We start from the raw sequence: 16,592 nt of genomic DNA, 5'->3' as shown, positions 1-16,592 counted from the left end.
CTGTAATATTCTCTGTTAAGATAAATGAGGCATGCTGAATGTTGAGCGGTTCTGGCAACCCAGCCACAATGCTACATCCGGTCCTTTGACAGCGATTAAAAAAAAAAAAAATCTACGATGCTGAGAGAAGTGATTGCACTCTGTGCTCCGGCAAATAAACATCCTACTTGTTCGATCTAAACAAGAAAGGCCATCTCAAGTCTTTATTCTCCCAAATGCATTGCAAACACGCTGCAGATCTCAACAGCGTTGCCGGGCTGCTAGCGCGTAGCAGTGCCAGGCGTAGAATAAAAAAAAAGGGTCTGGCGGTCGTGGTCGTAATTACAGATGGTCGTCAGATGTTAACTGTGTAAATTTATACCGTATTTTCCGATGAGGCTGAACCAGAAGCCTTCATTTTCTTCATAAAACATGACCCCACGCCTTATCAGAAAATCAGAATCAGAAAACCTTTATTCGTCCCACAATGGGGAAATTTGCAGTCAACAGCAGCAATTGAAAGGGGATGAGGTGGGGGTGAAAGGATAGAAAACAAGATATTCTGAGCATAACAAAATAAAACTGTCAACTGTATACTGTGCAAACACAGTTGTGCCTTATTTGTGAAGTAATATTGAGCCACAACAGGTCTCGCAACGACTGTCAGCATCACCGACTCCATTTCACCCTGTAGAAGAAGTCATGCATAACCCCAGCCTTTACAGTTGCACCTTATAATGTGCTGTGCTTTATATTTGGAAAGCGTTTTTCATTCATTAACGGTGCGCTGTCTATATGGAAAAAGTTTATAAATACACAATTCATTGGAGGTGCGCCTTATACTCAGATGCACCTTATACACTGAAAAATATGATTTTATATATATATATATATATATATATATATATATATATCGGTTATATCGATAGTACCGCTTATTACGATACTATTTCTATGAACGCAAGGAGAAAATTACATGCGCGCAGGGTCGGATATGTCGGTAGTCCCGGTTATATAGATATTTTTTTCGGACTCCCGAGACTATCGATATAACGAGACTTTACTGTATATATATATATATATATATATATATATATATATATATATATATATATAGGTTGCTGGAGCACCCTGAATTGGTTGCCAGCCAGATATATATCTGGTGAAGGTGATATATATATATATATATATATATATATATATATATATATATATATATATATATATATATATGTGTGACGGGTGTCACAACAGTGACTGTCTTCATCTCCACGATGCTGCCGTCTTAATGAGACCGGACGCGTGGATGTGTCTTTTTATTTCTTTTATTTCTGCAACACAGTATGGCAGAAGGGATGGGTGAAGTCGCATGGGTTCCGTCTTGTTATTAACATAAATCTCCTCCAGATTGTTCTTGAAATATGGGCGGGACATCGTGCCACACTGTGCGCCGTTGCGTCACTTCCTTCATAATTTAATAATCTAAGTGCACAACTCCGTTATATACAGTAAAGTCTCGTTATATCGATATCGGATATATCGATAGTCCCGGGTATATCGATACTATTTCTATGCACGCACGGAGAAAATTACATGCAAACAGGGTTGGATATATCGATAGTCCCGGTTATATCGATATTTTTTCGGACTCCCTTGAATATCGATATAACGAGACTTTACTGCATATATATATATATATATATATATATATATATATATATATATATATATATATATATATATATATATATATATAAAATATGTTATTGTTATATTGTTATATACCCCGCTATTTCTAAAGCTTAGAAATGTTTAATTTCATCTCACATTACGGTTTGCACCGCATGCATACAGGTGGGACTTGCTCAGCTTTTAAATGAACCCTTAATGGAACAGTGTGCACTGGAGCCGGCAACTCGATGGGGCGCTGACGCCGCCAATGAGAACTTTTCCCTTTGGTGAAGCAAAGTGGGCTTTTAATGTACCTCCTCTTAGACTAGAGGACACACACACACACACGCACACACACACACACACACACACACACACACACACACACACACACACACACACACACACACAGAGACACGCGGGCATGCCTATTTGTCCACACTCAAAAATGCAGCATATGAAATTGGGTATGGTTCATTCACGTTTGACAATGATTAGTCATTAAATAAAACATGTTGGAATAAAACAACTGCTTGCTCTCCATCCGCGTCCTTCTTGACCTTACTGCAGCTTTTGACACCATTTCTAATCCCATCCTCCTTGACCGACTCTCCTCCATAGGGATCACCGACACACCCCTACGCTGGTTACACTCTCATCTCTCTGGCCGTTCTCGGTTCATCCAAATTAACTCCTTCACTTCACAGTCCTCTCCTGTATCTTCTGGTGTGCCCCAACGCTCTGTCCTGGGACCGCTCCTCTTTTGCACCTACCTTCTTCCCCATGGCAATATTCGCCGCAAATTTGACACCCAGCTCTATCTCTCCAGCAAACCTGACACATCTCTTCCACCTTCTTCCCTTTCACTCTGACTCCTTTACCCATAACTTCCTCAAACTTAACAACAACATACTTTGTCAGTCTTTATTCTCAAGTTCCACTGTCATGAAGCAGTGACTGTCGATCAACAAATCCTCTTATCTTCTGTCTTCTTGTTCCTGTCTGTTTTTATGTTTGTCTGACATCTCAGCGCTGCAGGCTTGCTGTCAGCCAAGTGTCAGTTTCTGTTCTTCCATCTATTCACTTGCCTGTCAAAGCTACTCAAATGACACCTGTCTATGGTACCTTCGATGTTTCCGCTATGAAAGAATGGAATGGAAAAAGAAAGGAAGACATCATTTGATTCCATTCACTCAGGAAGTTAACTGTGTGTTAACATATGGTACGATTTACCAAAAATAGAAAACAATGTTCAGAAAGTGATGAAGGTGATGAGTTGTAATTATTTGTTATTTCTTGAGTTTTTCAAAATTTCAATGAAATGACAATGAAACTTCTAGTTATGTCATTCAAACATTTCCATATTCTCTTATCTTGTTACAACAAAATGAGTTTCTTCTTCCGAGACCTGCCTTTTCTAAACAACTGATGAGTGGGCAGCTGAAGAGAGTAAAATGATTGGACAAATAAATTTACAATCTGCATGTCGAATTGATAAAGTACAATGAGACGTGTATTTTTTTTTTTTACTGAAAATCGAATGATAAAATAACAAATGGAAGAAACTGTTTAATGTGAATGTTATGGGGTCATCAAATGTCCAATGTGGCGCAGGTAAAGATGGATGAAGATTCTGTCGTGACTGAAAACGATTAACATGTGTTTCAGAGTGTGCGGGGTCATTGAGGGGAGCTAGCTGCTGCAGATGACAGTCTGAGTCAGTGAGGGATGGAAGGCGATCCAGCTGTGACATTAAAGCAGCAGGTGGAGGCCATCATGAGAACGGGCACAGAAGGCTGTGGCGTTAACAGGCCATTTCACAATGTGTCTGTCGGTTTGGGGTCTCTCTTCTAAAAAAGATGCAGCCCACTGCTCAGCCATTCTCTGACTTCATTCCCCCATTATGACAAGTCTGTCGTTTCAAGCCAATGTTTGGCATCTTCACTGAGAGGCAGCTCTCACATTCAGCTTCCAATGGCTTTCAACTGAAAGATTTCATAGAATTAGTCAAGCATAGTCATGTACCTACTGGACACGAATACATCAATTTGAAGTTTGCTTCATATAGACATAGTGACTTAGGAATTACCAACATACCGTGTTATCATTTTGTTTTGATTGTGGCCAAGTGCGAGAGTGGCACACATTTTGCAGTGCACTCAAGTGAGTTTGTGCAGATTGGCGCTTAAACATATTGTTGTGCTCCTTGGGGCCTTTTCTTAGATCTTACTTTGCTTCCAGACCCGTAGATGGGCCTATCAAGAAACACCATTAGTCAAATGAAGTTGTTTGTATCAAATATTGACACGTTATCTCTTCATCGTCAGCTGGTGGGAGGGAAAAGTGAGAGAAAGATTGTAAGTGTGGGTAATTGAGCTGTGTCTCCTATGCTTATCAGGAAAGCTCCGGCACGTCACGGACCTAACGAGCTGTGGTGCGGCGATTAGTCTGAAGGGAAAGTCGAACGTGAAACGCCACAGCCTCTGTCTTCCTTTTTCTTTCATTTTTTTCATATCTGCTACGGATATTATGAGCCTCCCTGGAGGGCATATGCACAGTCTTATTAGGTCCTTTCACAGGGAAAGATAATTGATATGAATGAATGGCATGTTAAAGTTTCCCTTTGTTACAATAACCATCAAGGCTGATGACGCAGCCTAATGCATTGGGAAAATAAGCCCAGACCTTGAACTGAAACGTCAGACAATCCCCACACACCCAAAGAAGGGAACTGATTGACAAATAAGTGTTTCCCTTTCAACATCTGGATGTGGGATCTTTTTCTTACATATACAGTAAGGCCTCGGTTAACGAACACCTTGCCTTACGAAATGTTCGGTTTACGAACGTTAAATTTATTAAAATTAAACCTTGGATTAAGCACTACTTTTCGTGATACACACTCCCCACCACTGCTGGCAGAGTAATCTTCGGCGGAAGAACACCAAAGCACACAGCTGAACAGCGCCTCAGCCGGCCCACCTTTCCCCAAACCCCCTTTTTATGCGTGCACACGTCGATTGGCTTAAACAATACTTTTGCTTATGGGACCGAAAAATACCTCACCAGAGGCTCATGTTCAGCCGAAGAAGACACAAAACAAAATTACAGTCGAGGAGAAGAAGGAGATCATTGAGAAACACGAACGAGGTGTACGTTTGTGGCGTCACAGGTGCGCACCGTGGCTTTCATGTGAATCTCAGCCTGACACGTTTCCCACGCTTGGAAATGGTATAAAGGTGCGGCCGTCGTGGAAGATCAGAATCATCTCGGACTCAGACACACACGCAACTTCCAGAGACCTGCTCAGCATCGGACGGGGTTTCACAGTATGATTTGCTCGACTCCACACCACGATGAAGCTCTGTGAGACATGTGTGTGTCACTTCCCTGGGAGTAACTTTCTACTACCATTCTGCAAATAAAGAGCCTGGTACTGATATGCTAAGTCCACCATTGCTACCATCCTTCGCAACAAAGCTTTACACAAACGCGTTATTTACTCGATGCTTTCACGTGACTAATGACACCGAACTTGTCACGTACGAGTTGACAGCTGGGGCGGCGCCGCCACTCCCGACCTCTGCCAGCTGCTGACAATCCCCTAATCACCGATACTGGGACATTTCAACGAGTCACTGTCACCTCACCAGTGACATGATTACGACGCCTCGTGCCTTGCCAGTGTCTCGGACTTGCCAGCACTAGAGTTTGCTACGCCTGAGGTTATTGTTAGCCGCGTATGTTTGTTGCCTTCCGGGATCGCGAGTTTTTGCACCCTGTGCACCATTTTATATTGCCTAGCTTAATAGGCTGGACGGATCGCCCCCGCCCACCTTCTTTTGTTGCGTCTTTCTGGGTCCGTGGAATCATCGGACTCACGCCTTTTGTTGTAATAAAATCTCTCCCAGCACCCATGGGACTCGAAGTTGATGCAGATGACATTGAAGAGCTTGTTGCTGACCATAATGAGGTCCTCAACACAGAGGATTTGATTTGCCTTCAAGAAGACAAGCCGAAGCAAGCCATTCGGGAGTTGTCATCTGAGGGCAAGGAGGAGGAGATGACTGCTAAGTGGAATGATGTGCAGGCTTTTATTGAACAGTTCCATCCAGAAAAGACTCTGGCTATGAGAATCATCAACATGATGAATGATAATGTGACGCCTCAGTTTCGTAAGACCTGACAAGTCAGAAAGCAACAGGTGTCAATTAAGAGCCATCAACGACCATCACAAATGTAAATAAAGTGACTTTATTATACTGTGCAGTGTATTTATTTCATTACAATACAATAGCACATTTATTATACATATAATAATGTATATTGTGTGTAGTTTTAAGGCTTATTTAGTTGAAAATTATATTTTATGGAGACCTGGGAACGGATTATTCTCATTTTAATGGTTTCCTATGGGAAATTAATTTTTGGGATACACACTTCGCCTTACACGCTCTGTCTGGGAACCAATTAAGTTTGTAAGCCAAGGCCCCACTGTATTAGAGTTTTAATGATACATGTTTTTGACTGATATGGTATGTATTGACACAAAGTGATTTGAGGCAAATTGATATATTACCGTTTTTTCCGGTTTATAAGGTGTGTCTTATACTCCGGAAAATACGGTAAAGCCTTGATTTTCTTCAAAAGACGACCCTGCACCTTATACACAGGTGCACCTTATATGTGAAGTAATATTGAGCCACACTTGGTCTCGTAACTGCTGTCAGCAGCCACCAACTTCATTTCCCCTTGTGGAAGTAGCGCGTAACCCCAGCATCTACTGTAGCCCCTAAAACAGGGGTAGGCAATTATTTTTTCCTCAGGGGCCAAATGAGAAGCAGAAAATATTGTGGAGGGCCAGACCAAAAGTTTGAAATTTACTCCAATTGTTTTTTTCTTCTTCATTGAACTCATTAAATTGTATTGTTTACAGAAACTGCTAAGAGTATGTGTTATTATTATATAATGAGAGAGTGAGATTGAGAAGAAAAATAATGTATTCAGTTAAAACAGGTACATTTCCTACATGTTTCAGTGTTTTCAGTCGCATTACCACAATTCTTTGTTTTTAACTGAACTTGCTATTAAGACACCACAATAATAAACAGAAATCACAACCGTTTTATCAAACTGTCAAACAGTGCAGAAAAAAAAACTGTTTCAGTATTTTTTTCTTTTTAAGTGAGAGAAATCTAACCTCTGTTGACCTTTAACAAGAGCATCAAGGTCAGGTTGAATGTTTGAGGTGATGACAGATGCTCATCAGTAAGAGAGAATATGGACCTGGATTTAGTAAACTTCATTACTGAGAATGTTTGGTCACATGCATAGGTAGATCCAAATTGAACCAACATCTTCTCAGCATGTTTCCTCATATTTGATCAACAAAAAAACAATAAAAAGTGTGAAAAGTAAAAGAAAAATACAGTAGTTTCATGAGGAATACTTCCAAGCATTTCCAGGAGTTATACTTTGGTCAAGAAAATGTTAAAATTACGTGAGTAGTGGTAGTACACAGTACATTATTTGAAATGATTAAAAAAAAGTCTAAGAAGCGTAAATGCACACAGCTTACTGCGCATGTACACGTTATGGTTTTATCAATCCGAGCTGAAGTCCAACACGGCATCACCTGATGAGGAAATTTCTCTTTGTACTGCACATAAGCATTGATCACAGACATGTCCATCCATCCAAAAACTATCCTGTGCCACCATTCGGGATTCTTCCTGTCCACCGCGTATAGCTGCCGAAGCATGTCATGTTTGTCAACTCCGCCCATGTGTTTGTTGTAATCATCCACGACTGTTGGCCAAGTTATTCCCGATCTTGATCCGTCCTTGTTCCTTCTCTTCACAGTTGTAATAGAATTAGCATGGTAGTTTGATCCGAAGTGAACTGCTTTGTTGTCCATCCATTTATGTAGTGTAGCCTGCAGCTGCACATGTGTTGGTTGTTCCAATCAGTGGTAGTTAAAAGGACTCCCGGCACGACCATTCCGTGCCGGGTAATTGTATGTGTGTGCTTCACCCTGTCAGGTTTGTTTCATCTTGGCATATTTTTACTTGTTGCTTTCTTTGATACTTTATACTTTTCTGTTCGGATGACTTTGATGTTTTAGATTTTGTTCCTGCTGACTTTATTTTAATACAATTTGTCAAATACACCCTGCTGCTCCCTCCTGCCTGCTTATTTGGGACCTCACCTTGCAAAACGTGACAGTATCAACATTTACTGTTTAATGAAACATGTCATGAGAATGTTCTTGATGTAATAATAAACATGGACATAGAAATTTAAACACACTATTCTGGGGGTACATTGAAAACCAATGATTTGGAGGGATTTGTGTGCATGCACATACTTTAGTTAGTACAAACAACTTAGTGTAGACAGTCAGTAAATCAGCTGTGGTCAGCATATGGAGTTATACGCAACATTTCCTCTTACAATGCTGGTAGTTTTAGCACAAATATAATTGCATGTCTCGAAATGCTGGGGTGTGTATTTTTAATTTTTTATCTATTCTTTTAATTTTCCATCAGTGTTGATCACTTGTCCAATGCCTTACTTGTATTGTTACCTAGCTAGCTCAAATTGAAGGACATGAACACTCTGGGTAGAAGACATTCTCCAAGTGCTTCACAGCACTGATCTGGGAGAACCCTGGCCAAATTCTAGACTGGTACAGACAAGTAGAGAAATTCTTGCAGTTCCTTATAAATATAGTCATGTGTACGCATGGGTCTCCTACATTGACCCCAGCCTCTCCTTCTCTGAATTTAAAGTGAATGAGAATAATCTCTGTCAATACTTCACGCCCACAAAAGTGCAAGTGCAATTTTGGTTTTTGCCCGTCTACGAAAATACCAAAAGAAAAAAAAAAAAAGTCCACCATTGTGAACGGTTAGACCACTCTTTGCAGCAGACATGCGACGGGCATGAAAATAGGACCCTCAGAAATTTTGTTTGCCTGTTTGGAGAATGGAAGACTTGTCAGTGACTGTCCCAAATTGACTTTGAGGTGGCTATCTTAATGATTGAGGAAAAAAAAGGATTGAGGAATGGGGTTATAATGAGGCATTACGCAACATGAATCTGTTTGAATATTTATACAGTGATGTTAGTTAGATTTTACCCTCAACGGTCCACATTGGGGTACACAGCTGTGTGCATGTGCGTGTGTTTGTGTGTGTGTGTGTGTGTGTGTGTGTGTGTGTGTGTGTGTGTGTGTGTGCGTGTGCGTGCGTGTGTGTGTGTGTGTCTGTGTGTGCGCACATGTGTGCAATGTAGGTTCGTCTGTTCATTCTCGGATGGCCACATAAGATTGTGAAATACAATATGTTTTAGGCTTATTCCAAATAGCATCACAGTCCATGAGGGGAAACAATGAAATAATATCAAGTCCGAATAGGGGAATTTGTAAACAGTTCATTGGGGCATTGTGAAGAAGGAGACCTGAGTTTTCACAGTGGCAGTTTCAACCGCATGATTGTCTCTTGGTCTCTTTTATGTAGTTCCATCCTCAGTTGGAGATGTGGTCATTGTCTTTCTATTCCACAATGATTGGAAATGATGGGAGTTAAATGAAAAGTCCAGAGGATGACAACATAGTGGAAGCATCTTAGATGTCTGAATATTTAGTTCAGGCTTCCTTTCATTATGTTTTCAATTGTCGCCTAGGAGTCCAGGAAAGTTTGAACATATTTTGATCCGTTGATTATTCCTTTTTTTCCTTGTTGTATTTTGTGTGCTTTCTTTTTGAATGTATTCCAGACAAACAGACATATGCATTTGTGTAGAATATTTTAACATATTAATGCACACAGTGTGGCAAATACATGTATGTGGGAAAAACGACCAATGATGACTTATAAATGAAATGTATTATTATTATATTCACCGATGCTCTCAAATGTAAAACATTACATTGAGTTTGCTCTGTGGCTGACTGTTGCCATCTTTGTTCACACAGATGGGCCTTTGTAATGAAGAAGCACCTCAGCACCCACCTACTTTGCAAACATGGAATTGGCCAACGTAAAGAGAGGTAATGTTTACAACTTCTTTTATTCTTCGTTGAAACAGTCAGTGGAAATTAAAAATGCACTCTGGATAACTGCATCTTCATTTAGCACATGAGATATTCCATCTTCTACTTAAGTTAAACGGTCACATCTGTCTGTTTCTTGGTCTCCTTCTTAAACCGTTTTCCCTGTCAAACTGTATCGGGTTCCCCCGTTGTCTTGCTCTGCTCTCCTTCTTGAATTCAAGACCCAGTAAATTGAATTCAGAAATTTGTTTCTAAAAACATTATACCCGTTTGATGATTACTGGTGAAAGCATGTGCAAAAATTAGATTTGTGATCCCCAATTGTGGTTAAACTGATAATCTACCAAGTCGGGTTTTCAGTTTTTTTTTTTTTTTGTGCGTGGCTAAAACAGCAGCAAGTGACGCCCTTAAGTTTGACTGCAGCCCCTCATTTTAAGCCCCTCTCCCCACTGCCCTGCCAAACTAAATTCTCCACCTCCGTTAGCCCAGCAATGTGTTACATTTATGTCAAATGCTTGTCTAAATCAAAGGTACACCTCATATACTGTATTTTCTGGTGTAGAAGGTGCTACCGAAAGCCTTCATTTTCTTGAAATGATGATCCCGTGCCTTATACACAGGTGCGTCTTGTGAATAATGTGAATATTGAGTCACGACAGGTCTCACAGCTACCGTCAGCAGCCACCGACTCTATTTCCCCCTATAGAAGTAGTGTGTAACCCCAGCCTCTACTGTAGCGCGTTATAATGTGATATGCCTTATATTTGGAATTGTTTTATATATTTATACATTATATTTGAAAACTTTTTTTCATTCATTGAAGGTGCGCCTTATAGTCCGGTGCACCTTATATATGGAAACATTTTGAAAACACATCATTCATAGGAGGTGCGCCTTATACACCGGAAAATACGGTAAATGTGATGTATAGTTTAAAAACAATAATTTATGTCTTCTCTCTTTCAAATTAAAAATCCAAAATGTTGTACACATTTAAGACACACATGCAGACAAAACAATCATGACTATAATTTGTTTGCATCTGGTTCTTTCTTTTTAAACTTGAAAGTACAGAGCCCTACAGATGGGTTTTATGTCATCATTAATTATATCATATTTCTAAAAGCTTAATTAGATCTAGGTCATTTGGGAGGGCCTATTAAGCGGAGCAAATTTGGATGAATGTTCAAAGAGAATAGGTGTATGGGAGAGGATAACAATTGCAAACATGAAAATGAGACATAGGACATAGAAAGACAGAAATAAAGTACGTGTGAGTGTGGGGACAAGAAAAAAAGTGCATGTGCCTGTGCAAGTACTGCATTGTGATGGCCGGCTTGATGATTGATGACTATGCTGGTTTTGAAACCCCAGAACTGGATACTTAAATGGCATAGGGAGGAAAATATGTTTTTGTGAGTGTCTCCAATCAGCAACAGGGGACCAATGAAGGGGGTGGCTTGAGAAGTGATGAGGGTTGTTGTATTGTGGGGGAAACCAATCGTGCACATATACTGGGTGGCAGGCATTGGAGAGCTGGATTGCAGTGGGACAGTGTCAGGGAGGCAGTTTCATCCCCATCTCTATGGCCCCGTTCACTTGATATTTTTAGAACACTGGGGAGAACTCTTTGTCAAAGAGTGAGTGGGTACAGAACGAAGAAAACATCTGGTTAGCCATCGGTGACACTTGTAGTGTCTTAGAAGTGTATTCATTCTCTTTGAACTTTTTCGCATATTTTGAACTCACACACACACACACACACACACACACACACACACACCATTTCATGAATTGGTGAATTCTAATGGCAACTGATTACAATGGATTGTATTTAGAGGTATCACAGTCCAGTAGGGCTACACTTTTTAGATGTATTTTTTGGCATTATTATATAGGTTAATAAAACACACACACACACACACACACACACACACACACACACACACACACACACACACACACACACACACACACACACACACACACACACACACCATTTCATGAATTGGTGAATTCTAATGGCAACTGATTACAATGGATTGTATTTAGAGGTATCACAGTCCAGTAGGGCTACACTTTTTAGATGTATTTTTTGGCATTATTATATAGGTTAATAAACCCAAGACACAAACGCGCGCGTGCGCGCACACACACACACACACACACACACACACACACACACACACACACACACACACACACACACACACACACACACACACACACACACACACACACACACACACACACACACACAAGCGTGTCTGATGAGTCATTTCATTCAGGGATCTCACATTGTTCATATTTGCAGGTACTTTATTGCTAAGCTCCATGAAAAGGCGATTCCCTCATTTCATGTTTGGGGGAATGTAATTCATATTCAGCACGTGTTCTGCAAAAATCTATCAATGAATAAATAAATAAATAAATAGATCTTTTGCATTCGGCTTTCCCTTCAAGGGCCGCCACAGTGAATCAATGTCCTATTTCTTCAGAGTTTGATTTGCATGTTTGTTTTAGCCAAGCTTTTACGTTGGATGCCCAAATAGTGATCAAATATGAGATCCCAAGTAGGGGGTGCTAAATATAATGTGCACTCACTGTAAGAGATTGTGAGCACTGTTGGCAACAGTCGTAAAAGTGGCTTATTTAACCCCCATATTATGTTGAAAAAAAATCACATTGATTATGCTGTGGGTGATTTTTACCCCTATGTAAAAATCCACACAAAACAGTCAAATAATAAGTGACATCAGCAACAACTGTTTCTGAGATGTTAAAAGAGAGACAACATATTTTCGATCCCATTGGGATATTTTAGAACTGTTTTGATGAGCGGAAAAATAAACAATATTCAGTGTTTTAGTCAACACAAAAATTCAAACGGGTAAAATTGACACCGAACATATGAGAGTTAAACGAGTGTTTTGTGATTTGTCTAAAAAATCTGGCCTCATGTCTTTTGTATTTTAGTTTTATCACGTCATTGTGGTAGAAGAAAAACACTGTCCATATGCAAGAGTGTATTCACCTGCATACACACTGTGTGTGTGTGTGTGTGTGTGTGTGTGTGTGTGTGCGTGCGTGTGTGTGTGTGTGAGAGAGAGAGAGAGAGAGAGAGAGAGAGAGAGAGAGAGAGAGAGAGAGAGAGAGAGAGAGAGAGAGAGAGAGAGAGAGAGAGAGAGAGAGAGAGAGAGAGAGAGAGAGAGAGAAACAGGGTGAGAGTCAGAGGGATAGAGGGGGAGAGGGAGAGAGAGGGTCGAGAAGGGACGAGAGCGGGAGCGAGGCACAGAGAGAGGGAGGGAGAGAGAGGGACAGCAAGAAGGCATGCGTTATGTGTGTGTCAAAAGTCCAAGGGGAGTGGCTCAGGCGAGAACTGACTGACAGCAGCAACCTTGACTCAATTGCTTGTAATTAGTTCTTTCAAAACAGGGGAGCTAAAGACAACTGACCTGTCCCGCATACTTGTTTTCACAGGTAATTGTTAAAATGCCGGTAATTTTCACGCTTGTTATAATAAACTGCTTAAACTAATACACTCATCATTCGTTAAACAGGGCTGCTGACAGCTCAAAAGAAAAAATATTATTTTTACTTTTTTTTAATTTAATGGGCCAGAATGTTTTCACTGTTTCAGAGATGTCCAATCACTATGGCCTGCACACAGTCTGGTTTGCAATTGATGCTGCTGTATTTTACAGTTATGTCTTAGAGCAGGGGTCGGGAACCTTTTTGACTAAGAGAGCCATAAAAGTAAAATATTTAGAAATGTTTTTCAGCAAGAGCCAAACGCACACATACAAACGCTCGCGTGTGCACACTTTTCAACAAAATATCAGAATGTATTATTTAAAATAACTTTGTGATAGTACTCACCATTAACATGGATGGTTTTCCGTTCCGCGTGTTTGGTAAAAATCCAGGAAAACGATTGGAATGAAATTCAATTTTCCTGTCCAGAGGCGAAGTTACTGCTAGCTAGCCTGCACACGGCTCATAAGCTTCCACACTTGCTATCTGCAATCTACTTCTCGCAGAAGTATGTCGATGCTAACATTAACATGGGGCTTGTTAAAATGTCACTGACATTCGACTGTTTCATCGATGATATTGTTTCATTGCAAATTAGAATCAGAACATTTTCTCTGCTTTCACGCTGAAGTGCACAAGTTGGGCTCATTTAAAGGGGCGTTTACCTGTTTCAACATGACGGCCACTATCATCCAATCAACATGGCGCTTTCGGCCATTCTAGGTCAGTGTCATCCAATCAAAATTGCGCTTTCCGCCAACTGCAGCCCCAACGGGAAATGAACGACGAAAAAAACGACAGTATGTATTATAATATGTAATATTTATCGGTGAGCCATATGCAATCATCAAAAGAGCCATATATGGCTCGCGAGCCATAGGTTCCCGACCCCTGTCTTAGAGTCAGTAACAGTGTGAAAAATACAATAATGACACATGTGGGTTATAACAAAAATAATTGCTGAATACAACGCCACAAAATCTGGGGTAAACATTTTTGGTCTTGTTCTTACAGGCAACAGAGGTTGTTGTTTAGTTCTCTCGCCGGATGAACTTTAAAGACCGAAAGTGACAAAGCAATCAGCTGACAGTGTTGTGGTCATTAATCATTTTTTTTGCCACACCAAGCATTTTAAGAAGACATTAAGACTCTCCTATACGGGAACAAAATCCTATCCTTTTTTTTTCCTTTCACTCGAAATTGATCTCTATGTCTATCACTTTTTTTTTACGTTTTTAAATGCCATGAGTCTTGGTGCTACAGAAAGGACACAACGTCTGTTTTTCTTTTCTTTTTTTTCTTTTTTATGTTGTTTGTAGGGTAAGGCACACACACTGTATATCAGTGGCAATATTTGTCTTATATGTGCAAAATAATTCAGTGTATGGGTTGTTGTTTCTTTATAACTGCAACGATACCTTGTTCTGAGTGGCTGCTACTGTCTGTCCATCAACCTCACTTCATAGGTCAACCGTAGACATCTGACTGTTTCACAAGGAGCAACTGTCATTATCATTCGCTCCTTTCTTTGCTGTTAAAACTGCAATCAAAAGAATCCTACCGCACGTGTCCTCCAAATCTTTTTTCCAATTCTTTCTTTTTTTTTCATCCGGTAAAAACTAATTTCTGACAGTTTTTTTATCGCCAATGCAAAGTGTGACTGGGGTGCCGATGAAAGCCACTGCCTCTTCGGTGACCGTCTCCATGTGGCACGTGCTAGTGGCTGAGCTCAAGTGAACTGAAAAAGTTTGAAATTTATATTCCACAGTTATGAAAGTTATGAAAGGAAGTAGAAAAACAAAATACAAGAGCTGGCCAGATTGGGACACAGGGCGGAATAATCTTGCCTGCAGTTGGTATTTTGACACTGTACACCAAATAGAGGGTCATTCATTCATTCATTCATTCATTTTCCAAACCACTTTGTCCTCACTCGGGTCGCAGGGGGTGCTAGAGCCTATTCCAGCGGTCTTCAGGCACAAGGCCAGGAGTGTTCAATCATCCTGCATGCATCTTCTCCCACGCAAGCATGGGAAGAACATGCAAACTCCACACAGGAAGGCACTGGAGTTGTACCCTGCACCTTTGCATTGTGAGGAGGTCATACTAACCATTTGTCGACTAGGCCACACACACCAGGATCACATACTCCTAAATATACCGCATATAACCACAGGTGAATACAACACTTTGTGCTGGGATAAGTAATGTCTTTGTTGTGCGTAGATAATAGTTGATAAGACCAACTCTAATTCATGATAATAAAGTCTTACTCTTAATTATTGATAATGGATCTGCTCTTTCATCTTGCTCTTTCTTCTTTCCCTTATCTGCTTGTGTCAGCATTTTGTCTCTGTCTTGATGTTGGGTGGTAAGGCGTTGCGCGTAGCCACCCAAGGGCAGCAGTCAGTAAAAGCTCATGCTGCTGGTACTGTAAGCAAGTGATTAGTATTGCGAAACACCGGCAAAGCAGCAAGAATTTTTTAACTTCAAAGTGGGTCACTATGAGATATTTAGCATCTTTGAAACCCTATGAAAAAAATTGTGCACAACATAAAATAGAGAAGAATAACAAAAATGAATGAACATCATAGTGGCCAGCACTAATTAGATTTTTTCCCCCTATAGTGTGACTGTGTTTCTGCCGTTGCTCCACTGTGGCACTCATTGCCAGGTCTCAACGACCCCGACCAGACCTTTAGTATTGTTGGTTGCACGGACAGCAACTCACTGTTTACCCTACTCAATATTTCATGAAGAATGAGCACTCCCAGAATGAACGATTGTGCTAATATTGCTGTTAAAATTAAGCGATAATTACAATTTGTTAGTTTAAAAGCCATCACGGTCTATAAAAGTTTGATTACTAGAAAATTAGATGCATTAAGTTTTTATGGGTTGCCCTGTGCCATCACTTGGGAGTGATTTTTATGCACTTGTCATGGGCATATCGTGCAAAATTGTGCAAGATATGCCTGAGGGAAGTATATTACTGACACTCTAACATAAATTCCCACCACTGTTGTTAAACTCATCATTAGTTAAATAAAACACAAAAGTATATATATTTTTTAAGAACAGCAACGGTGAGAAAAGCATAAAAAATAGCTTGTGTAATGGTATAAGTCACCACATAATGCAGCACCCTTTTACAGGGTGCTACAGGGCCCTACTGGATCTTATTACTAACAATAATATTAGTTAGCTCTGGACAGCTTTTTCCAGAATTGGAATCCACTTGTCATGTCAAAGTGGCGTGACCTTGACTTGTGGAGTAACCCGAAAAGCAGTAGTTTATCTTCTCACAACAGAGTCTACCTCATCTCCCTGGCTAAGGTGAGCACCGTCAATC

General features: G+C 40.3%; 1 protein-coding gene across 2 annotated transcripts in view; it reads left to right on the top strand.

Moving 5' to 3' along the window:
- The window catches only part of LOC148896236 (zinc finger protein 407-like), a 233,593-nt gene that overhangs the window by 88,369 nt on the left and 128,632 nt on the right, over positions 1–16,592 (top strand). For both annotated transcript variants that reach the window (XM_088999222.1, XM_088999223.1), the window contains one exon: positions 9,629–9,703. In XM_088999222.1, coding sequence (XP_088855348.1) covers positions 9,629–9,703 — 75 coding nt within the window. The remainder of the gene's footprint in view (positions 1–9,628; positions 9,704–16,592) is intronic.

The sequence above is a fragment of the Hippocampus bargibanti genome, linkage group LG06, assembly GCF_051943395.1.
Source record: "Hippocampus bargibanti isolate YZ-2025 linkage group LG06, ASM5194339v1, whole genome shotgun sequence".
Classification (NCBI taxonomy): domain Eukaryota; kingdom Metazoa; phylum Chordata; class Actinopteri; order Syngnathiformes; family Syngnathidae; genus Hippocampus; species Hippocampus bargibanti.
This window is presented reverse-complemented; position numbering and strand designations above follow the sequence as displayed.